The sequence below is a fragment of the Diplotaxodon limnothrissa genome, linkage group LG8, assembly GCF_057381915.1.
Source record: "Diplotaxodon limnothrissa isolate DT_005_m linkage group LG8, D_limnothrissa_male_GT1.1, whole genome shotgun sequence".
NCBI lineage: Eukaryota > Metazoa > Chordata > Actinopteri > Cichliformes > Cichlidae > Diplotaxodon > Diplotaxodon limnothrissa.
The window spans coordinates 30,177,918-30,201,957 of NC_140603.1; the positions used below are offsets into that span (position 1 = coordinate 30,177,918).

Sequence of the window (24,040 nt, forward strand, 5' to 3'; positions counted from 1 at the left end):
CCACTAACTTGCTCTTCAACTGACTAGATTCTTATGCTAGCGTGTGCTAATGCACCTGTGGAGCAAAGTGCTAGAAAGCCAAATGAGGTTCCACTGAGACTTGAACTCAGATCGCTGGATTCAGAGTCCAGAGTGCTAACCATTACACCATGGAACCCTGCCTGAAGCACACAAAAGATCTGTGTCAAACAGGCATAAAAGTGTAGTTCCTGGTAAACCGATGGGGATTTCTACACGGCCAGCCAAATTTTACCTGTCATACCTGCTGCGAATCGCAGCTTGACGTGACCATTGCAGTGATTCAGAGGTCCTCGTTAGTATAGTGGACAGTATCTCCGCCTGTCACGCGGAAGACCGGGGTTCGATTCCCCGACGGGGAGTGAGCAGTTTCCTTCTCTGTTCTGCCTTTTACCTGCAATGACCACACACACCTTAATCGCACACCAGATCCTAGTCAATCTAATAATCTAGTCCTATAATGGGCTTGAAGAAACATGAATTCCACCTGTGCGCTCACAAGTCGAAAAGGTCTTCTCAGAAAGAGCTCCCATCAGAAGAGATGCTAGTCCAAGAGAACACTGCTTGTGCAGCATTTTCTCTGTTTTACGTGCGTCCCTACTGACAAATAAGTTTCTTGGTCTTGTCTTCTGTAGATTGTGTGCTAGCCAAACAAAGGACATCAAAGAGCTTGTCAACCAGAAGATCAGCTCCCATGACAAGAGATGCAATCTTGAGATCACAATTTGCATTGTCAATACAGCCATAAGTGGGGGAGTGCTTGAAGAATGACACAAATGGGAGTTCCCTCCTTCTCAATAGTCCTACATGATCTGTCATAAAAGTCCACAAATGTAAGAAAGCATTGAAATGCTCCTTTAATTACTACGGGGTACGCAAGCTCAGTTTCCGTAGTGTAGTGGTTATCACGTTCGCCTTACACGCGAAAGGTCCCCGGTCCGAAACCGGGCGGAAGCATGCGTCTTTGCTTATGCGTCCTGATATAAAAGTGTCTGACTGCAGGCACTGCTTGAACTTGTGGGGTTCTACTGCTGTTTGGGACACAGACAAGAGAAAGTACTCAAATCTGGTTCAGGTCTCTGACATCTGTAACCTTTGGATGCTCGTCTTGCTAAAGAGTTGTCTATGGCCCAAATTTCTGCAAACTCCACAGACTTCACACAAATCAACAAATCTCCAGTCGCTATATTTCCTGAAGATGGAGGCACAGACTAAGCTCTTGGAAATGACTGGCTCTAGGTGGCCTGCACAGGACTTGGGCCTATTTTCAGCCAATGCCCAAGGCAATGAAACAAATGGGCGCTTTAGGCAACAGTTCTGCTGCCAGAGGTTCTGGGGTTCTTAGGGCAGCATATGTTGAGCTGTGCTTGCTTTAGTGAACTCCTAAATGTCCAAAGTTTAAGTGAGCCTAACATGGAGACTACAGTTCAGACTCCTTGCTAGAGTGCGTCTGTCTCTTCTCCATGGCTCCTTTTACTTCAAGGCCATGATAGGAACATGTCACCAAATTTGTCAGAGTGCGAGATTACTCAGTGAGACACATTGGAAAGCCAAACAAGCTGTCTTTCGGGGTTTCCGTAGTGTAGTGGTTATCACGTTCGCCTCACACGCGAAAGGTCCCCGGTCCGAAACCGGGCGGAAACATGGGTCTTTTCCTTCTTTGGTTACAAGGGAATTGATATTCACTCTTTAGACAACTCTGCTTGTCCAGCATTTTCTCTGTTTTACTTGCATCCCTATTGAGAATTAAGTCTCTTGGTTTTGTCTTCTGTAGGTTGTGTGCTAGCCAAACAAAGGACATCAAAGAGCTTGTCAAGAAGAAGATCGGGGCCTTCAGAGGTGGCAAAGGGATTGGAAGTGGGAAGAGTGCAAGAGGAAAAGTTGACTTGAGTCAAGGTGGCTAATGAACGATACAGCAGGAAGCTGAAGTGGAAAGTGCAGCAGAAGAGCATGAGCGAGGTTTGGTGCAGCATGAAGACCATGTGCAGATGAGATCAGCCAACACAAGAGGAGTGGAACTGACTGGGCCACTAACTTGCTCTTCAACTGACTAGATTCTTATGCTAGCGTGTGCTAATGCTAATGTACCTGTGGAGCAAAGTGCTAGAAAGCCAAATGAGGTTCCACTGAGACTTGAACTCAGATCGCTGGATTCAGAGTCCAGAGTGCTAACCATTACACCATGGAACCCTGCCTGAAGCACACAAAAGATCTGTGTCAAACAGGCATAAAAGTGTAGTTCCTGGTAAACCGATGGGGATTTCTACACGGCCAGCCAAATTTTACCTGTCATACCTGCTGCGAATCGCAGCTTGACGTGACCATTGCAGTGCTTCAGAGGTCCTCGTTAGTATAGTGGACAGTATCTCCGCCTGTCACGCGGAAGACCGGGGTTCGATTCCCCGACGGGGAGTGAGCAGTTTCCTTCTCTGTTCTGCCTTTTACCTGCAATGACCACACACACCTTAATCGCACACCAGATCCTAGTCAATCTAATAATCTAGTCCTATAATGGGCTTGAAGAAACATGAATTCCACCTGTGCGCTCACAAGTCGAAAAGGTCTTCTCAGAAAGAGCTCCCATCAGAAGAGATGCTAGTCCAAGAGAACACTGCTTGTGCAGCATTTTCTCTGTTTTACGTGCGTCCCTACTGACAAATAAGTTTCTTGGTCTTGTCTTCTGTAGATTGTGTGCTAGCCAAACAAAGGACATCAAAGAGCTTGTCAACCAGAAGATCAGCTCCCATGACAAGAGATGCAATCTTGAGATCACAATTTGCATTGTCAATACAGCCATAAGTGGGGGAGTGCTTGAAGAATGACACAAATGGGAGTTCCCTCCTTCTCAATAGTCCTACATGATCTGTCATAAAAGTCCACAAATGTAAGAAAGCATTGAAATGCTCCTTTAATTACTACGGGGTACGCAAGCTCAGTTTCCGTAGTGTAGTGGTTATCACGTTCGCCTTACACGCGAAAGGTCCCCGGTCCGAAACCGGGCGGAAGCATGCGTCTTTGCTTATGCGTCCTGATATAAAAGTGTCTGACTGCAGGCACTGCTTGAACTTGTGGGGTTCTACTGCTGTTTGGGACACAGACAAGAGAAAGTACTCAAATCTGGTTCAGGTCTCTGACATCTGTAACCTTTGGATGCTCGTCTTGCTAAAGAGTTGTCTATGGCCCAAATTTCTGCAAACTCCACAGACTTCACACAAATCAACAAATCTCCAGTCGCTATATTTCCTGAAGATGGAGGCACAGACTAAGCTCTTGGAAATGACTGGCTCTAGGTGGCCTGCACAGGACTTGGGCCTATTTTCAGCCAATGCCCAAGGCAATGAAACAAATGGGCGCTTTAGGCAACAGTTCTGCTGCCAGAGGTTCTGGGGTTCTTAGGGCAGCATATGTTGAGCTGTGCTTGCTTTAGTGAACTCCTAAATGTCCAAAGTTTAAGTGAGCCTAACATGGAGACTACAGTTCAGACTCCTTGCTAGAGTGCGTCTGTCTCTTCTCCATGGCTCCTTTTACTTCAAGGCCATGATAGGAACATGTCACCAAATTTGTCAGAGTGCGAGATTACTCAGTGAGACACATTGGAAAGCCAAACAAGCTGTCTTTCGGGGTTTCCGTAGTGTAGTGGTTATCACGTTTGCCTCACACGCGAAAGGTCCCCGGTCCGAAACCGGGCGGAAACATGGGTCTTTTCCTTCTTTGGTTACAAGGGAATTGATATTCACTCTTTAGACAACTCTGCTTGTCCAGCATTTTCTCTGTTTTACTTGCATCCCTATTGAGAATTAAGTCTCTTGGTTTTGTCTTCTGTAGGTTGTGTGCTAGCCAAACAAAGGACATCAAAGAGCTTGTCAAGAAGAAGATCGGGGCCTTCGGAGGTGGCAACAGGATTAGAAGTGAGAAGAGTGCAAGAGGAAAAGTTGACTTGAGTCAAGGTGGCTAATGAACGATACAGCAGGAAAATGAAGTGGAAAGTGCAGCAGAAGAGCATGAGCGAGGTTTGGTGCAGCATGAAGATGAGGTTTCACTGAGATGATGAGATCAGCCAACACAAGAGGAGTGGAATTGACTGGGCCACTAACTTGCTCTTTAACTTTCTAGACCAGGGGCCCGTTCTTCGTACCTCGCTAAGTAGGTTAGCCGGATTAGATTGTTGACGATTTCGCGTGATCCTGGATCAGTCGGTTCCCCGAAGCTCATCCGGGACTTGCTGTCATAGCAACAGAGCCGTAAGCGTAAACCTGCTCGGGAGCAGGTTTACTTTATGTAAACAGGATTAGATCGCGGCCACGCAGGTATGTCCGCTTCATTTATACGAAAGCAACAGCGATAAATAAATAACATCAATGTAACTGAAGATAATGCAGCACTTGATCCTTTTATTGATGTCACACAGATACATACAGGTCATTTCCTAAAAAAGGGAAATGTACTATTAACATTCTATTACATGTATGTGATTATTACAGATGTAATTCATATTTCAGAGTAGTAATTGTAAATTACTTCGTGTAATCAAGATGAGAGACCACGGCTATAAAAGCCAAGGTGGATTTGGGAAGTCTGTCGCAGCCATGTCCTGTCCGTTTACGCGAGCAACCCATTGCGGAAGGTGCAAGATTGATAAGGAGAGTCCTCAGAATTCAACATATATTGCGGGACAGACAAGATCCTTTAGCTCAGCGCGACAGTGTGCTCATAGAGAGATATCGATTTCCCCGTGAGGGTATTATTTACTTAACCAACTTGTTGACGAGGGGGTGCAGGACCACCACCTGTCTTTTTTTGCTCTGCCCTTTTCTTGGTTGCTGTTATAAACAAACAAACAGATTATTTCAGGGTCTCTTTCCAAGAGACTAAAAGCAATATAAGTGATAAATATTACCATTCTGTAGAATATTCTTATATTTCACTTTTACTTGTTCCCATGTTCTAGTGGGTCCTGTTGTGGCTCTAATGTGAAAGGGGATATAATATAACATATTATAATATAATATGATGTAATATAATATTGGATAATATAGTGTAATATAATAAATCTACCCTACCGCCTACTGGTGTTGGCCAGAGGGGCCGATGGCGCGATATGGCAGCCTCGCTTCTGTCAGTCTGCCCCAGGGCAGCTGTGGCTACAACCGTAGCTGCCTCCACCAGTGTGTGAATGTGAGAGTGAATGAATAGTGGCATTGTAAAGCGCTTTGGGTGCCTTGAAAAGCGCTATAAAAATCCAATATATTATTATTATTATTATTAAATTACTTACGAGTTTAATTTGTCAGCAACTTTCTGCCAGCCCTCTCTCCTTGCTTTTGCAGCCTTTGCAGTGTTCCCTTGCGCTCTGATTAAACTCTGAAACTCCTGAAATCCCTCACTCAGGAGTTCTTGCTCTGCTGCCGAAAAATACCGAGCCGAGCGCACTCCTTCGACATTTTCGCCGACCAATCAGAGGGTTGCCGATCAATGTTTCTACTATCGATGCGTAGCCCCTTTTACGACACCCAGTGATGTCACATTACTGCGTCCAGCTGTAGTAATCGTCAACAGCAGGTGTGTTCGGGGAACCGGATTAGCGAGCTCACGGTTAGCGCGATGATTTGATCTTGGATGTGTCATTTGATCTTGGATGTAGTAAGCGACGTACGAAGAACGGGCCCCAGGGTTGGGCAATCTCAGTACACAAGGGCCCTGCAGGTTTTAGATCTCACCTTGGGTCAACACACCTGAATCACATGATTAGTTCGTTATCAGGCCTCTGGAGAACTTCAGGACATTTTGAGGAGCTTATTTAGCCATTTAAGTCAGCTGTTTTGGTTCGAGAACACATCTAAAACCTGCAGGGTCACCGACCCTCGTGGACTGAGATTGCCCACTCCTGGGGCCCATTCTTCGTACGTCGCTTACTACATCCAAGATCAAATGACACATCCGAGATCAAATCATCGCGCTACCCGTGAGCTCGCTAAGCCGGTTCTCCGAACACACCTGTTGTTGACGATTAGTATAGCTGGATGAAGTAATGTGAGATCACTGGGTGGCTTAACAGGGGCTACGCATCGAGAGTAGAAACATTGATCGGCAACCCTCTGATTGGTCGGCGAAAATGTCGAAGGAGCGCGCTCGGTATTTTTCGGCAGCAGAGCAAGAACTCTTGAGTGAGGGATTTCAGGAGTTTCAGATTTTAATTAAAACGCAAGGGAACACTGCAAAGGCTGCAAAAGCAAGGAGAGAGGGCTGGCAGAAAGTTGCTGACAAATTAAACTCGTAAGTAATTTAATGATGACAATAATAATGGAGTGGATTGATGTAGCGCTTTTCAAGGCACCCAAAGCGCATGACAATGCCACTATTCAGTCACTCTCACATTCACACACTGGTGGAGGCAGCTACGGTTGTAGCCACAGCTGCCCTGGGGCAGACTGACAGAAGCCAGGCTGCCATATCGCGCCATCGGCCCCTCTGGACAACACCAGTAGGCGGTAGGGTAGATTTATCATATCACACTATATTATCCAATATTATATTACATTATATTATAATATGTTATATTATATCCCCTTTCACATTAGAGCCACAACAGGACCCACTAGAACATGGGAACAAGTAAAAGTGAAATATAAGAATATTCTACAGAATGGTAATATTTATCACTTATATTGCTTTTAGTCTCTTGGAAAGAGACCCTGAAATAATCTGTTTGTTTATAACAGCAACCAAGAAAAGGGCAGAGCAAAAAAAGACAGGTGGTGGTCCTGCACCCCCTCGTCAACAAGTTGGTTAAGTAAATAATACCCTCACGGGAATATCGATATCTCTCTATGAGCACACTGTCGCGCTGAGCTAAAGGATCCTGTCTATCCCGCAATATATGCTGAATTCTGAAAACTCTCCTTATCAATCTTGCACCTTCCGCAATGGGTGGCTCGCGTTTACGGACAGGACATGGCTGCGACAGGCTTCCCAAATCCACCTTCGCTTTTATAGCCGTGGTCTCTCATCTTGATTACACGAAGTAATTTACAATTACTACTCTGAAATATGAATTACATCTGTAATAATCACATACATGTAATAGAATGTTAATAGTACATTTCCCTTTTTTAGGAAATGACCTGTATGTATCTGTGTGAAATCAATAAAAGGATCAAGTGCTGCATTATCTTTAGTTACATTGATGTTATTTGTTTATGGTGAAACAGTGGTGGAATATCGCTGTTGCTTTCGTATAAATGAAGCGGACATACCTGCGTGGCCGCGATCTAATCCTGTTTACATAAAGTAAACCTGCTCCCGAGCAGGTTTACGCTTACGGCTCTGTTGCTATGACAGCAAGTCCCGGATGAGCTTCGGGGAACCGAACGATCCAAGATCACGCGAAATCGTCAACAATCTAATCCAGCTAACTTACTTAGCGAGGTACGAAGAACGGGCCCCTGGTCTAAACTCTGATGCTAGCGTGTGTTAATGTACCTGTGGAGCAAAGTGCTAGAAAGCCAAATGAGGTTCCACTGAGAATTGAACTCAGATCGCTGGATTCAGAGTCCAGAGTGCTAACCATTAGAATGTATTACGACCTTAACCTGAAAATTGAATTTACTCTTTTAGAGAATATTAAATAGTAAAAGCCATGTTAACATGGCTTAATCTCACCAACACAAGTCTTACCTTTCCAAAGGTTGATGCAGAAGTAAAGTTTCTTTAATGAAGTTAAGTATTTCTTGTGAAGTTTTCAAGCCGTTAGAGAGAGTCAAGTTCTGTCATTTCATTCTTACCCATAGCTGTTTTTTTTCTAAACAGACACTGATCCCACAAGAGGAGGAATTTAACTGCAAACGCTCTCAGACGTATCAGTCCTGCTTTTCCCGGATCAGTGTTCATAGTTTAGTCTGTGGTGTCAATCCTTAAGCCTCTTTTATCAATATAATCATTCCTGTGCACTTTTCAGGGTCCAGGTCATTACAACCTTTTTATCATCAATCAAATAAAAATGACACATCATCTGGATTAATAGAAAGAAAGAAAAACCCAAAGAAAACTATTAAAAATATTTTATTTATCATGCACAGACTGCTGGACAATAGAGGGCACTAAAACACTGTGCTCCCTGAGCCACACCAAAGTTTGAAGTGTCAATGTGGTAAACCAAATCTGGTTTAGTGTGGGGAAATTCCTGACAAGTTGCAGCAATCAAATTGAAATTCACAGGGAACAAATTTAAAAACTAACAGACAGAAAAAATGACACTGTTACAAAATACGAACACAACAGCCTCATAATGACAGATTTAACCTTCTAAGACCTGAACTCTTCCATGGCATGCTTTTTTGATTTCTCTTTGATATTTGGGCTGATTGGGACCCGATGAATGTAAAAACAGAGGATTACCAGATTATGTTTTTTACCTGATTTTTGTTTCTTAGAAAAATAAGAGCCACATATGAGGATATTCATTTTTAGAGCAAAATTGAGTATAAATACAAAATGTGATGTCCACATATGTGGACGCCAGGTCCTAGGAGGTGAAAGAAAAAAAGCTATATACGTTAATGTGAAAACATATTCCTGATGTTGGACTAAGATGATACAGATTATTACTATTTGCAATTATCAGAGGGACAAAAGCTATGGATTGTTTAATATACATTTTCCATCTTGTGATCAGATTACTGTACAGTACAATCTCTGTTGTCTCTTCACATTTTCTTGTCTCGATGCATGCTCAGTCATCCAGGTATGTAAATCTCAAAAGGTTGATTGTGATCATCTGGACAAAACTTTTCATCACTCATCCAAGTGACTTCTTCAGTATTTTGGGATTCACAGTGGTGCTAGTTTCGGTCATTGTGCAAATGCACTGTTTATAAGGTTGGGGAAACCTGCAGCCAGCTGAGACTGGAGAAGTCACTTGGATGAGTGACGAAATGTTGCTCCCACTGAAAACGCTACGTCCAGATGAATAGAATCAACTTTTGGGGATTTGCATTTCCCTCTTAGGATAAATCCTTTCCCACTAACCCCACAACATGAAAGTAATTATTCTCCTGTGTGTGCTCTCATGTGCCTCTTTAAATCACCTAATTGTAAAAATCTTTTATTACAAATGTCACAGCCAAATGGTTTGTCTCCTGTGTGAATTATCATATGCCTGTTAAGATTTTTGTTATAATTAAACCGTTTACCACAAAGATCACAAGCATACGGGCTCAGCCCTGTGTGGATGCTCCTGTGTCTCTTCAGAACACCTTGTTGTGAAAACCTTTTACTACAAAATTCACAGCTGAATGGTTTCTCTCCTGTGTGGATTCTTTTGTGTGTCTTCAGATTGCCCACTCGATTAAATCTTTTACCACAAATGTCGCAACCAAATGGCTTCTCACCCGTGTGAACACTCAGATGTGTCTTGAAATGAATCCTCTGAGTAAATCTTTTACCACAAACATTACAATCGAAAGGCTTCTCTCCCGTATGGACACTTCTGTGTCTCTTCAGATCCCCCAGTTGTAAAAATCTTTTACTACACACACCACAACTAAAAGGTTTTTCGCCTGTGTGGATTCTCATGTGCCTATCCAGACTATACTGCTGTCTAAATCTAGTTTCACAAATGCTACAAGTAAACGGTTTTTCCCCTGTGTGGACTCTCATGTGAGTCTTAAGATTTGCATTTTGATTGAATCTTTGTCCACAAACACTGCAGCCAAATGGTTTCTCTCCACCGTGGACTTTTGTCTGCGATTCAACACTTTCCTTCACTCTATTAACCAAATGGCTGGAAGTTTTTTTTCCTGAATGATGTGTTGAATAATGTCTCTGAAGATACCCTTTGTACTGAAAGCGTTTACCACACTCAGAGCAGCTGAGCGGTTGTTTGGCAGAGATATGTCCCACATTATCACTCTTTACACCTGAGTCATGTTTCATGCTCTCCTTCCAATCACTACTTTCACTTTCAGGTCCAGACAAAGGCTCTTGCCAATCATCATCATCCTCATCAACAGTGACTTCATTCTCGAAATAGTCTGAAGCTTTTCCATCAGTATTTGGTTGTAAAAGACTGTTTAGATATGAAGTATTGGTAGGTTCTGGTCCTCCACAGAGCTCTCCACCAGGTTCTCCTTTTATCTGCTTGTGTGAGCAGCTGGCTGGAGTCGGTGTGTCTTTGTTATCTTCAGCTGGTTCTTGGTGAAGCTCTAAGACTTGAGGTTTCTCTTCCTCATCTTCAGTCTTCAAAGTAACAGCACCCAGACCATTAAGCTGCTCTCCTTCCTGACCAGTCCATAGTTCCTCCTGCTCCTCCTTTATGTGGATGTGGCCTATGTCCTGCTGGTCCAGACTGGGGATCGAGGGAACCTCTTCTTTAACTGGCAACATCTGCTGGACATCTGCAGAAAACACACATTACAGGTGCATCACAGGAAGCTGGGAGCTATGCATTTTTAGTTCGAGAATTCTAGTTCTAAGTCAGGGATGTCAAACTTACGGCCAATGGACCACATCCAGCCCACGATACAATTATATCTGGCCCGCAAGATAATTTCATATGTCAATTATTAATTTTCTTTATCGTGTGAAAAAAACATTTAAATGCAGAAGTTCTTTATTGACAGAAAGCTGAGTGTCACAGGTCTGGGCTACTTAGGATAAAAGTGGGCTGTATGTGGCCCCTGATATAAAATACGTTTGACATCCCTGTTCTACGGTATTACACATCAAGACATAACAAAAACAAAAAATCATCTGCTCTCTACAAGGTTCTAAAATCATTTAAGCACAGCCTTCTAACATATGACACAATGTCATTATTTACTGAACAAAAACTAAGCCAAACTGCAGAAGCAGTGTGTTTAAGCTGTGTGTGGAAAAACTAGCTACATCCTATATGATTCAACAGCTTGTAGAAACAATGTTAGCACAAAAACAGTAAAGTACAGTGGTCCCTCGTTTATCGCGGTAGTTACGTTCTAAAAAATAACCCGTGATATGTGAAATCTGCGAAGTAGCCAACTTTCTTTTTTACAATTAGTATAGATCTTTTAAGGCTGTAAAACCCCTCACTACACGCTTTATACACTTTTCTCAGGCAGGCATGAACATGTTCACACTTTTCTCTCTTGTTTAAACACTCTCAAAGTTCAAACCTTCGTAGAAAAATAAGTCCAGTATTATAGAATGAAACCAAAGGCACCCGCGGCTGCCTTTGACGGTGAAAAACATTTTGTCTACATTGTTGTGTTTTTGATCGAAGACTTTGACAAGCCGAATGCATTCTGTACGGTACAGGAGACACGGTACGAGATTGATTGACAATGGTCTAGAGCCAATCAGGACGCAGAACACAATGCGCTGTACACATTTAGTAATGATCAGTTACTACCGACTGCATTACTGCATTTTGTGCAATTTCCTTACACTATTTTTCTAGTATATCTAATTCACATTTTCTTTCTGAGCCTAGTGCTGTGAATTTCCCCAGAGTAGCATTAATAAAATCTTTATTTATCTATAACTATGCATTCTCTTCAGTGAGAAGTGGTCGAGAACATAAACCAAAGCACATCGTCTCACACACTGTGTTAGTGCACTAAGTAAAGAAATTACTCACACTGGACTCACACAGCTAATCCTGGCTCATAAATTTCAGTTTCATGGACCATAAAGACAAGCTCCAAGTGTTTCTGGAGCTTTACCTTCTTTACTAACTTCAGATTTTATCCTCTTGTCCATGAACCTCTGAAGTGGTTACCAAATACCTGAATACAGCATCATTACACACTAATTGTTGTGTTTTATAATTTAGTTTCTGCTGTTTGATCAAGAGAATGAGTTACATGTTAATGAAACAAATGAACGTCACCCACCTGCCTGTGCTTCTGCCAAACCTGATGTAGCTGATGCAGATACAAGGGGACACAACCTGAGACCTTTGGGGTCGTCCGGTTGGAGGATCTTTAATCGAGACATTGAAACTCCACTTGTGATTTTCAGGTGCAAGCTGCAATGACACAAATGAGCCACCCGAACATTTACTCATTCATTCTCAGGCAGTAGAGGGGCTCAATTACCAATCAGAAGTTCGATGGATATATCCATGACTCCTCCGGTCTGTGCACCAAACTATTAACTCTGTGTTATTCTTGGTGCATCTGTCAAAGTGCAAATGTTAGATTAAACTGAGATGATCTGGCAAGAGTTGCAAAACGTTATGAATTCACTGTATCACTGTTACTGCCAATACCTTAGAGCAGCTCTGGGTCCTTTGACAGGTTAACTTTTAAAAATTAAATTCTAGTCCAGGTAGCAGGTCTATATTTTTGTGTAAAAGCCCTCTTGTGCTGGCCGTATCCATGACCGTGTGGCTGCTGACTCTACTGGGAATAAAGTACCTGTCCAGCAGAAAACAAGTGAGTCCTCTTCAGCTATGTCCCGGTGGAGGAGGTGACCCCAACGTGTATTTCTTTTCCTCCTTCATGTTTTTGCTCGTTTGGCGGCGATAGCTGACGCCCGGTTTTATTTATTGTGCTAAATTAGAAATGTTACCGTCTCAGTGTCTCAAAACCTCGTTATACCATAAAAACGATTCTAATTATTATTCGGCACCGCAGGCTTCCCTGGTGAGAGGATGAAAACTCGTCTGGAAGCTCCGCACAGTCTCAGGACGGACAGCTTCCTGCCCGTCAGTCCAACATTTTTTTTGTTCCCCTTTACAACACGGTATAATAGAAGGTTCCTAGAGCCGTTTTTTTCCTGACGCAAAAAGATTCCTGAGGAATGAACGAAGAAATAATTGTTAAAGTTTAAAAAGTAAAATTAACCTCCAGTTCCGATTCATGCAAAACAGTCTTTGTGGCGAAAGAAATCCTAAGAAGTCATTTTAGTTTGAGGACAACATACAGCCAGATCAGGTTCACTGTTTTTCATTTATTTTCTGTTTTGTGTCTTATCTACTTTAAATATAAGCTGAACAAAATATATTAAATAAATAGTTAACTGATGAATAGTTTTCCAATTTCAGGCTGTTTGACATCATTACAAAGAAATGTTACGTCAGTATCTTTGGCTGGCCATCGGGCAACTGTGTTTGTCTCTTGCTTTAACTCTTTATCATTATTTGAACCCTCATGCAAAAAGCCATTTCAGAATCACAAACATTTAATTTGTTGGGTTATGACCGATGGTCCCTTCAAGTGTATAATATTTAAATATTGCACCTGGAGCTAATATGAATAGTTTTATTTATTATTGTACAAATAAAACATAATTTGACATTTTTATTGCAGTTTAATCTTGAAGCCAGTAAAATTTTTTAAAAAAGCAATGTATGACTCCACCCATGAAACTCAGATTATATTGAGTGTACATCTCATCAAATGTGACCTTTACCGAATTCACTTTCATAATGAAAAGTTTTTATCTTTGCTAATCAAACGGCATTGTGGATGGATGACTGAATTTTCCTTAGGAAAATTCCTAAGCAAGTGAAGTAATCTTTGTCTGCACAGCAGTCATCAAAACAGGGTGAAATTCTCTAAATACTAAAGAGTAGTGCTTCCTTTATTACCTCCTTTATCTTTATAAACTGGACCATCCTTTATGCTTCATCATCTGAAACATATATCATGGGAGACAAGTGACAATCTTTTAAAAATATATATTTATGTTTTGTACTGTGGAAAAAATATGTTCTAATTATGAAATATGCTTCAGTTACATCCATGTCCTTCACAGTATGATATAATTAACCTTTGACCTTGAGGAAACATTAGTTCTCTAACTTTGGTCTCAGGTTGAGGCAGGTGAGCAAAGGTCCTAACGCACCTCATGAAGAAACAGACACTGGCAACATCAACTGTAGCAGTAAGTAAACCTGTAACACTGTCAGACCAGAACTGGTTTAATGGTCCAAGTTCATAACTGATCAGGACAAATACGAACAGTTGAGAACATTTTATTATTTTGTGAACATTCAAACTTCCTCCAAAAGTTGCAATTTAAAAGACAATCATGTAGCTAAAAATTAAACTGAGTCTTTTCTTCTTCATTTAATTTTCAATGACAGAAAGACGATCTGCTTCCAGAACCTCCAATAACGACAGGTGGTCAGTTTTCTGAAAACCACTGAAAGAAGATTATACTTAAGCATTTCCAAACTGGTTCCCTCGGCAGAATTAGTGTAATATTGCATATTTAAGACTAGTTCCAAATAATGTCATGAAATTATATGATGTGATTAACACTAGAACCATAGTGGGGAGGAGGCAGATTGAACTGGTACCTGCTTCACCATGCCTACACCATTTTTAAAATACCAAAGGATCAAAATAAACCCCATTTGGTGGCTCTAGTGGTAAGTGTGAGAGTGTTTTCGAACTCATGATGAAAGCAAATTTGGACACAATAACAACTTAAGATTAAAAAAAAGAAAAATAATTTAGATGCAAGTTATGTGCTAACATAAAAATTCATCATTACTGACATTAATGACTTTCTATAGCACACTGAATCTCCTCTTGTGCAAATCTTTTACTGCAAGCACTACCATTTGAGTGCTTTTGGTTCTTGGTGTGCTTTAAAATTTGTATTTTGGTTAAACTCTCATCCACATAAACCAAACAGCTTGAAGCCCTTTCACCTACATGACTTGTCATCTTGAGTTGAGCAAACTCGAAAGCAGGAAAAGGATTTTTTTGGGCAGTGTTACATCCCAGACTCAGGAGCCCTGATCTCCTGCTAACCATTTTCTTCGGTTTCAGGTTCAGAATCTGACAATGGTTCCTGCCAGTCACCAACATCATCATCATCTTCATATTTATCATCAATACTGACAGTTCCAGCATTATGTGGCTGTAAATGACTTTTGAGATCTGTGTTTTTGCCTGGTTCTGGTCCCCCACAGTCCTCCCCATCTGTTTTCTGTTCAGCTGGGACACTGGGTGGAGGCTTTGTGTCAATATTGTCTTGATGAAGCTGTGAGAACTTGGATTTCTCCTCCTCCTCATCTTCACTCGTAACAGGAACGGCAGTAAATGGGTACATGGTGATTTTAACCTCCTCCATCAAATATAACTTCTTGTCTTCGCAACCAGCCAGAAGTTCCTTCTGCTCCTCCTTTACATGGAGGGGCTCTGGATCCTGGTCCTCTTGGATACAGGGAGTCTCTTCTGTGTGCCCGACATCTGCAGGAAAAACAACCAAACAACAACCAAATATTGACTAATTCAAGAAGTTTGGAAATAACTGGTAAAATCATAATTCAATTCTGATTTTATCACCCTGTGAAAACAAGTTTCAATATGCATATTTTAATGTACACTTCTATTCAGTTTATATTATATTATTTATATAGTGTCAAACAGTCACCTTAAGGCACATCATACTGTAAGGTAAAGACCCGGCAATGACAGAGAAAATGCCAACAATCAGACAACCTCCTATGAGCAAGAACTTACCATCAGTGGGAAGGAAAAACTCCCTTTTAACAGGAAGAAACTTCTGGCAGAACCAGGCTCAGGGAGGGGCGGCCATCTGCCGCAACTGGTTGGGTCAAAATGTTTTTCAGAATGCTGCTTAGGCCCAGTCTTTCAGAAAATAATAGCTGACACACCCTTCAGCACATCCATCTACTGTTCTATTAAGCCTCATGAGAAATGATCTCTGTGGAAGGGAACCTGTCAAGAAGCTATTGTTAATGAAGGGAAACAGGGAGAGGCTGAGGTATCAACATTTACACAAGAACTGGACTGAAAATTAGTGGCAACAGGTCTGATGGACGGAATTCGAATTTGATCAAATCATCAGCAGAAAATACAGAGGCGGTCAGGAGAGAGGTACAATGGTGAGAGTCTAGAGCCATCTGTAAAACACGGTGAAGCTTCTGTCTATGGTTTGGAGCTGCATTACAGCCATTACCCAGACCTCAACACCACTGGAGCGCTGTGGGATCATCCCGGCAGAACAGAGCAAAAGCCAGAAACATGCAAAGAAGCTTTGACTGTTCTTTGCCTGAAGAACTATTCCTGAAGACTACTTAAAGAAATTACAGAAAGCTGCCTCAGAGAGTTCAAGCTGTGTTAAAGAATAAAGATGGTCACGCCAAGTACTGACTTTCAAGCCTGTAAGAATTGTTCAAACTCTGGTTTTGTCTCATATTTTCATGTATGTTCGCAGATATTTCAATAAGCCCCTGCACACATGTTCAATTTTTCTAGCAAAGTATAAAGAAATTGACTTCTGCACAGTACTGGACATGAAATACATTTCTTTTTTTCCCTAAGAAATCTAGCTTCCCACATCTAACACAATTTAATATGATGGTATTTGCATGTTTCATATTTTAGTATGTATATCAAGGAATAAATATTTACAATTACAATTTAAATGTGACCTCAAAATTCAGAATTTACTCAGTGGCCACCTATGCTCCACGACATGAGTAAAAGCGTTTTTTAAAGCACTTTGTCAACCAGTGGCATCATGTCCATGTAGCAGGTCTTGGCAGTGCAAATGTTATGCAGTTCTCTCAGAAGCCTGACTGCAATATGCAAAAGTTTAAAAATTCGTGAAATGTAAGAATTTTGGAACGGTTCCTCAATTCTCATCTCCAGTTAGAGCTAATATTGGAAAAAATCCATATGACACCCAAACATACTGGAGACAGTGCTATTACAAAGTGATTTAATATACTTGATGTACAGTAAAAATTGTTTACACAAATGTGTGTCACTTACCTACACTTCTTTTCATCTGCACCATTTCAGACGTGGCTGGTACCAGTTTTGGGGACTTTGAACCCACGGCGGTGGCTTCCACCAGGCGAACGCTCTTTTCTCCAGTGTGGACGCTCATGTGCCTCTTCAAAATCCCAGATTGTGTAAACCTTTTACTGCAAACATTACAACCGAATGGTTTCTCTCCTGTGTGGACTCTCATGTGTGCTGTAAGATTTCTCTTACACTTAAATGTTTTATTACACTTATCACAAACAAACGGCCTCTCTCCTGTGTGGATGCTTGCATGTCTCTTTAAAATAGCTTGCTCTAAAAATCGTTTACCACAAACGTCACAGCTATATGGTTTCTCTCCTGTGTGGATTCTGATGTGCGTCCTAAGATTTCTATTACAATTAAAGCTTTTGCCGCAAACATCACAAATGAACGGTTTTTCTCCGGTGTGGACTCTCATGTGTCTCTTAAAATGGTTCCTTTGCCTAAATTTTTTACCACAGACAATACAGCTGAAAGGTTTCAAACCAGTGTGGACGGCCTTGTGCCGGTTAAGATCGCCGAGCTGTGCAAACCGTTTACTACAATCACTGCAACCAAAGGGTTTCTCTCCTGTATGGATTCGCATGTGTCTATCGATGGTATACTGATGTCGAAAGCTTTTTCCGCAAACGTTACAACTAAATGGTTTTTCTCCGGTGTGGATTCTCATGTGTGCCTTCAGATTTCTTTTACTGGTACATTTTTGTCCACAGAGATCACAGTTCAGTGGGTTCGCTTCTCTTTGATTTCTGGCCTGTGATGCAGTTTTTTGCTTTCCTCTAAAACACGCACTATTAACCAAACAGTTCGAAGCCTTTTTTGCTGAACGGCGTGCCACATGCCTCTGAAGAGACTGCTTGTAAACAAACTGTTTATCACACTCAGAGCAGGTAAATTTCTTTTTGGCGGTTTTACGGTCCACATTACCTTTTACTACTGACTCAAGTGATTTCTTCTTCTTTAAACCCTTCTCATTGTTTTCAGTCCCACATCCACAATCTGACAAAGGCACCTGCCATTCGTCACCATCAATACTGACATCGGTCTCATAGGATTCTAAAACAATTCCATCAGTTTTTGGTTGTAAATTAATATTTAAATCCAGGTTCTTGTCTGCTTCTGGTAATCCACAGTTATCAGTTTCTGTTTTTATCTGTTTTGCTGAGCTACTGGTTGGAGGCTCTCCCTCTGTGTTGTTTTCAGATAATCTCTGATGAAGTTCTGAGGACTGTGACTTCTCTTCATCGTCTTCAGTTTTCACAGGAACAGCTGTGATTAGGACCTTGGTGATGTCAGCCTCTTCCTGCCCATCCAGCAGTTCCTCCTGTTCCTCTTTAATACAGAGGATGTCTGGATCCTGTTGGTCATGACTAGGGCTGCAGGAAACCTCTCCTTCAACCTGCAAGATCTGGACATCTGCAAGATGTCCAGGTCTTGCCGCTGTAGCTGAAACACACACACAATTATGGAAACATATGACACAAATCCTATTAAAGTTTTTAATATTACACAAATGATTTTGGAATCTAATACAAATTTTAAAATGAAAAAAAAAAACAACAACACAGAAAACCAAGTGTTTTCCACTGAAAACAATTGGCATTGTTACATATTAAATATCCATCCATCCATCCATTCGCTTCCGCATATCCTTTTCAGGGTCGCGGGGGGCGCTGGAGCCTATCCCAGCTGTCATAGGGCGAGAGGCGGGGTACACCCTGGACAGGTCGCCAGTCTGTCGCAGGGCTAACACACAGGGACAGACAACCATTCACACTCACATTCACTCGCACATTCACACCTAGTGACAATTTAGATTAATCAATTAACCTATCCCCACAAGCACATATTAAATATTTGTTGTATATTATAGACAGACTGATGTATGTCACTTACCTAGATCTCTTGTGTCTTGTGTCTGAACCAGCTGTGATGTGGGCCATGCAGATATGGCACCAGCCAATCGGAGATCTCTGGTTTGATCTGGCTGAAGACTCTTATTTCCTGTGTGGACGCTCATGTGTCTCTTTAAAATTCCTGGCTGTGAAAAGCTTTTTTTACAAACATCACAGCCGAACGGTCTCTCTCCTGTGTGGACTCTCATGTGTGTCTTCAGATTTCTCTTACAGTTAAATCTCTTACAACAAACATCACAACCAAATGGTTTCTCTCCTGTATGGACTCTCATATGTCTCTTGAAATGAATCCTCTGTCTAAATTTCTTATTGCAAATGCTACAGCTGAACGGTTTCTCTCCTGTGTGCACATTCTGGTGTCTCTTCAGAGACCCTGGATGGGAAAATCGTTTATTACAAACATCACAGCCAAACGGTTGCTCTCCTGTGTGGACTCTCATGTGTCGGTTTAGATTATACTGATTTCTAAAACTTCGTTCACAAATCTTACAACTAAATGGTTTCTCTCCTGTGTGAACTCTAATGTGCGTCTTAAGATTTGAGTCTCTCTTAAATTTCTGTCCACAGAAATCACAGCTGAATGGTTTCTCTTCTGTGTTTTCTGTCATCTGTGAATCTACAGTGTCACTGTCTTCAGGTCCAGAATTGGACAAAGCCTCCTGCCAACCATCATCAATGCAAACTTCAGTCTCATAAGAGTCTAAAGGCTTTCCATCAGTACTTGGATGTAGATGACTGTAAACATCTGGGTACCTGGTTGATTCTGGTCCTCCAACAGTTTCTGTTTTTATCTGTTTGGCTGAGCTGCTGTTTCGAGGCTCTGCCTCTATGCTGGCTTCAGCTGGTCCCTGATGAAGTTGTGAGAACAGAGGTTTCTCTTCATCACCCTCACTCATCACAGCAGTGATTGGGACCTTGGTAATTTCAGTGTCCCCTAACCCATTTAGCTGCTCTGCCTCCTGAGTCATCAAGAGCTCCTCCTGTTACTTCTTTATGTGAAGGAGGTCTGAGTCCTGCTGGTCCAGATTAGGGATGCTGGGAACTTCATTTTCAATCTGCAACATCTGCTGAACATCTGCAGGAAGCATTAAAACACATCTGTACATTATGCTCAACTGTCACTTTGCGTAGTTGCAAAGAGCCATACCAAATTTGTAATTTCTTTAGTATTTTTTTTTAATGTAATTTGAAATTGATTTGTGATTTTGGAGGACATTGGGGAATGACTTTGATATCCATAAAACAGACACCGACACTGTGCTGGTTAGAGCTCGGCCGATGGAGTATTTATAATACCAATACAAATATTTGGCAACTTAAAAAAAAAATCAGATGTTTTATTTTCTTCAGACACATGATATCAAAACAGCTTTTCCTAACACTTATTATGCGTAGTTATTCATCTACTCTGTTCAGATCAGCTGGTTGCTGTGTTTTTGGTGTTCCAAACATGTGCATTGCAAACAGGGAAGATGCTTTTACTTTACTTTATTTATATAGCACATTTAATAACAATAAAATGTTGGACAAAGTGCTGTACAAAGATTAAAAAATAATTAATTAATTAATTTAAAAAAAATGCAGACTGCCCTCTGGTGGACTGTCTGTGCAACAGCAACACTTATAAAGTGTTTGAACTGTGTTCCTCCTGTCTCTTCTTTACTTGTTCAACTTTCAAGGATCATTTGATTTATCAGCCATTGTCAGTCTGATTGGCTGGCAAATAGCTAATATCAGCTGATATTATCAGGCCATTGATAAGTTTTAGTAGTAATCAGGCAGTCTCACTTTGTGATTTACATTTAAAATAAGAGTTTTAACAACTCAAAAAATTCTGATGAATAATGAAAAGCTTTTCAAAAAAAGAATAAACAAATCTACTGTATAAAATGATTAGTGACAAGTATACATTATTAATTATCACTTCACTCTTTAATAATGCTTAATTAACACTTAACTAAGTGTTAATCAGTCATGTTATTATGGTGTCACTCACCCAGATCTCTCCTGACTTTTGCCAACTCAGACCTGAAGCGTGTGTGGTCATCAGGATGAAGGCTCTTTATTCGAGGCATCCCCACTGCAGAGCCCCTCACAGCTGGCTGAAATTATGATTGCACAAATCTCAATAATAAGTCGGTTACTCAATGCAATTACTTATGCAATAATCCTTTCTGTCATCGTTGTATTTTTACTCAGTTGTATATAGTATTTGTATTTGTATTCTATTTTTATCTTATTGTATATTTATTTTATTCTACTGTATATAGTATTTTATTTTATTCTATTCTGTACAGTTGTGTACTGTATTTATTCTTATTGTATTCTAATTTTTGCCTCATAACTTTTGCACTGTCCACTTCCTGCTGTGACAAAACAAATTTCCCACGTGTGGGACTAATAAAGGTTATCTTATCTTATCTTATCTTAATATAACCACTAAGAAACCTATGTGTACATGTAGATAAATTGTCACTTGGACAAGAAACAGTGATCGTAAAAAAAATTACACGATTTTTTTTAAGTGCCAATCCTGTATATATGGAAATATTTTATGTGCAAAAACAAACAGCTGTTTGCTTTTAAGTGTTAAAAGTGTCAAGTAAGATTTATTAAATACATGCAATAAAACACAGACAAGCTCATTCATTTTTATTTTTCTGTGAAACCTCAAAAGAAATAGTTTCACTTTAAAGTTGCCTACAATGTGTTTACGTTCCCTTTTTTAATCTTTTGAAAAGAACCCAATGTGAAAAATGTTTTGAAATAGGACAGTTCACAAGTTTCTTAAGTTGAGTGGCATGAAGTTAATGAAACTGAATAATTCGTGCAGAGATGTTTGTCACTAGTCTAATAATGGATACCTTTACAAGTCTTAAACATCATAAATCAGGTACTTTTTACACGTGAGATCAAATCTGTCTGTGTGCAGCTCATGAACTAAAATCAGTTCAGCTGAGACTGAAGAAGTCACTTGGATGAGTGACGAAACGTTTCTCAAACAAAACGCTACGTCCAGATGAACAGAATCAACTTTTGGAGATGCTCTCTGCAGAGTTTTCAAATACTAATGAGCAATAAGAATAAATAGAAAGATTTTCAGCAGGACTTTTGTGTAACTTGCTTATCATTTTCACATTTAGCACAAAACATTGATGCCAGATGACCCAGCGTGCAGCCTCAGATCCTCAGGGCCAGCCCTCCTATCGGGTCCAAAATCTAAAGGTGACCTCGACTTTGAAAGAACCTGCTGAGCAGATAAGGCTCACAGAATCAGTAATCTCCTTTAAATTACGTCTGTAATTCTCATTCTCACCCAAAGCACTTTGTAAAGTTAATTTCTAGTGTTTCTGCGTATGGTAAATGGCCTGCATTTGTATAGCGCTTTACTAGTCCCTAAGGACCCCAAAGCGCTTCACACTACATTCAGTCATTCACCCATTCATTCACACACTGGTGATGGCAGCTACATTGTAGCCACAGCTGCCCTGGGGCGCACTGACAGAGGCAGACACTGGCGCCACCGGGCCCTCTGACCACACCAGTAGGCAAACGTGGGGTTAGCATCTTGCCCAAGGATATTTGGCATGCAGCCAGGAGGCAGCCTGGGATCAAACCACCGACCTTCTGATTAGTGGCTGACCTGCTCTGCCACTTGAGCTACAGCCACCCCGTATATAAAGTGTGAGGTTACTGGCTTGTGATTTGCATTCATATGGTGCATATGAATGCAATGGCAGCATTTCTGTGATTAAACCTTTAATTTTCACTCTTCAATAAACAGCCGGTTATCTGTGCAAAAGGACAGAGTGAAATAAAACGCCCTGAACTGCCCTAATATCCTCTAAGACTTTGTTTCGGCTCAAACACAGGACCGAGTTTAAGCCTGGGTCCAGATCATGTGTTAGTCATAAAACACACCAACTGTGTTTGGAGTCCCTTAAGAACAAATAACGAGGATAAATTCCAAAAAAAAACAACTTTTTCTTGTGCCAAAAAGTGATCGAATGGCAAAAACTGATTTCCAAAGTTTCTGTATGCTTTCTTTAAGTGTAACATCTTCACGTATATTGGTAAATAGACTTCGGTGAATATGGTTTACAAAGCGGTTATATGTTTTAAAAAAAAAACTGATTTTCAAGTATCTTTATAACTCGGGGTTATTGTACTTACATTATAACCAATCCGGTACTCTTTTATCAACTTGAAATATGTTTACAGAACTATTGTTATATTTGTTGTCATTTCTGCTGTCCTCTTGGTCAGATGACGTTTTTTGACATTTTAATGTCAATGAGACTTTTTTTTTAACTGGATAAATAAAGGATATACCAGAAATCATCTTTTTACAGACGATCATTTTTAGGCACAACACCGGTCCATACAGGTAAAATCGGGACGCCTGTTTGCTGTCAGATATTCGCAGGAAGGGTCATTTACCTGTACAGGAGGAGGAAACAGGCAGCATCAGCCCGCCCGTCTTCCGCGGGGTCCTCCCGGGCGAGTTTCATTTCTGATCTCCGTGTTTTCGCTCCTTTACTTTACGATCCTCCTTTCCTCTGATTGTAACTTCTCAAACCTCTAAAACACAAGATACGTGACACGGAAATGAGGAGAAATCCCTCTACAAGCGAAACACAACACACGGCTAGTCTGTCCGACCTTTGTTTTGTTCCCCTCCGAAACACAGTGCACCTAGTAGACGGTTCCTACCCCCGTCATCACCCGCAGTAATTTACTGAACAGTAATGCATTCAGCTGACAAAAATATTCCTGTTGTTATTAGTCAATCAGATATTTTCCCCAGAAATCCTAAAATGTATTTAAATATAGTAAATAGAAAATAAAAAAATCAATGCCTGCTCTTTTTTTCTTCGACTTTCTTTGATAATTTTCTTATAATTTTGAACAGTTTTTATGCATTATGCTTCAATGTGGTCAAATACTGAAAATAATATTCATATTTTTTTTAAGAAAGAAAAGAAAAGAAAAGAACAACACGTATGTCTCCCTATATAGGCCACTTCATTAGGTACACCTTGTTAGTACTGGGTTGGGCAAACTTGATGGAAACATTTTTATAATTTTGAGTGCAGTGCTCAATATCATGTTCACCAGTCAGAGTTTTTCAAACCTTGTGACATGGTGTATGTCATGTCGGGAGCAGCCATCAGAAGATAGGAACCCTGTGGTCATGAGGTGATGGACATGCTCAGTAACAACACTCAGGTAGGTGACATTTGACTCCCAGCTGTTACTAAGAAGCCAAACAATCACCTTCAAGATCCCTTAAACTGCTTTTCTTTATTCTGTTGCTCAGGTTCATCTGCAGCGGGT

At 40.9% G+C, this 24,040-nt stretch overlaps 2 protein-coding genes and 8 non-coding genes across 11 annotated transcripts; 6 read left to right on the forward strand and 4 right to left on the reverse strand.

Moving 5' to 3' along the window:
• Positions 1-85: 85 nt before the first annotated feature.
• On the reverse strand, positions 86-157 carry trnaq-cug (transfer RNA glutamine (anticodon CUG)). Its single transcript has one exon. It is a non-coding gene; the product is annotated as a tRNA-Gln (tRNA).
• Positions 158-308: 151 nt separating this feature from the next.
• Positions 309-380, forward strand: trnad-guc (transfer RNA aspartic acid (anticodon GUC)). The gene has a single exon. It is a non-coding gene; the product is annotated as a tRNA-Asp (tRNA).
• A 522-nt stretch (positions 381-902) lies between these two features.
• On the forward strand, positions 903-975 carry trnav-uac (transfer RNA valine (anticodon UAC)). Its single transcript has one exon. It is a non-coding gene; the product is annotated as a tRNA-Val (tRNA).
• A 614-nt stretch (positions 976-1,589) lies between these two features.
• Positions 1,590-1,662, forward strand: trnav-cac (transfer RNA valine (anticodon CAC)). The gene has a single exon. It is a non-coding gene; the product is annotated as a tRNA-Val (tRNA).
• A 474-nt stretch (positions 1,663-2,136) lies between these two features.
• trnaq-cug (transfer RNA glutamine (anticodon CUG)) lies at positions 2,137-2,208 on the reverse strand. Its single transcript has one exon. It is a non-coding gene; the product is annotated as a tRNA-Gln (tRNA).
• Positions 2,209-2,359: 151 nt separating this feature from the next.
• Positions 2,360-2,431, forward strand: trnad-guc (transfer RNA aspartic acid (anticodon GUC)). Its single transcript has one exon. It is a non-coding gene; the product is annotated as a tRNA-Asp (tRNA).
• Positions 2,432-2,953: 522 nt separating this feature from the next.
• trnav-uac (transfer RNA valine (anticodon UAC)) lies at positions 2,954-3,026 on the forward strand. The gene has a single exon. It is a non-coding gene; the product is annotated as a tRNA-Val (tRNA).
• A 614-nt stretch (positions 3,027-3,640) lies between these two features.
• trnav-cac (transfer RNA valine (anticodon CAC)) lies at positions 3,641-3,713 on the forward strand. The gene has a single exon. It is a non-coding gene; the product is annotated as a tRNA-Val (tRNA).
• Positions 3,714-8,537: 4,824 nt separating this feature from the next.
• LOC146627392 (uncharacterized) lies at positions 8,538-12,673 on the reverse strand. The gene is made up of 3 exons (XM_085361698.1): positions 12,411-12,673; positions 11,886-12,019; positions 8,538-10,409 (listed from the first exon to the last, which is right to left on the reverse strand). Exons 2-3 carry the CDS (start codon positions 11,986-11,988, stop codon positions 9,061-9,063), a joined length of 1,452 nt encoding a protein of 483 aa, XP_085217824.1. The 5' UTR covers positions 11,989-12,019; positions 12,411-12,673; the 3' UTR covers positions 8,538-9,060.
• Positions 12,674-14,592: 1,919 nt separating this feature from the next.
• LOC146627393 (uncharacterized) lies at positions 14,593-19,703 on the reverse strand. Of its 2 annotated transcripts, none has more exons than XM_085361669.1 (3): positions 18,684-19,703; positions 16,752-18,233; positions 14,593-15,200 (listed from the first exon to the last, which is right to left on the reverse strand). In XM_085361669.1, exons 1-3 carry the CDS (start codon positions 19,669-19,671, stop codon positions 14,755-14,757), a joined length of 2,916 nt encoding a protein of 971 aa, XP_085217795.1. In that variant the 5' UTR covers positions 19,672-19,703; the 3' UTR covers positions 14,593-14,754. The 2 variants fall into 2 exon arrangements, with proteins under 2 accessions (XP_085217795.1, XP_085217794.1); XM_085361668.1 differs by lacking the exon at positions 14,593-15,200 and adding an exon at positions 15,466-15,692.
• Between the last annotated feature and the right edge of the window lie 4,337 nt (positions 19,704-24,040).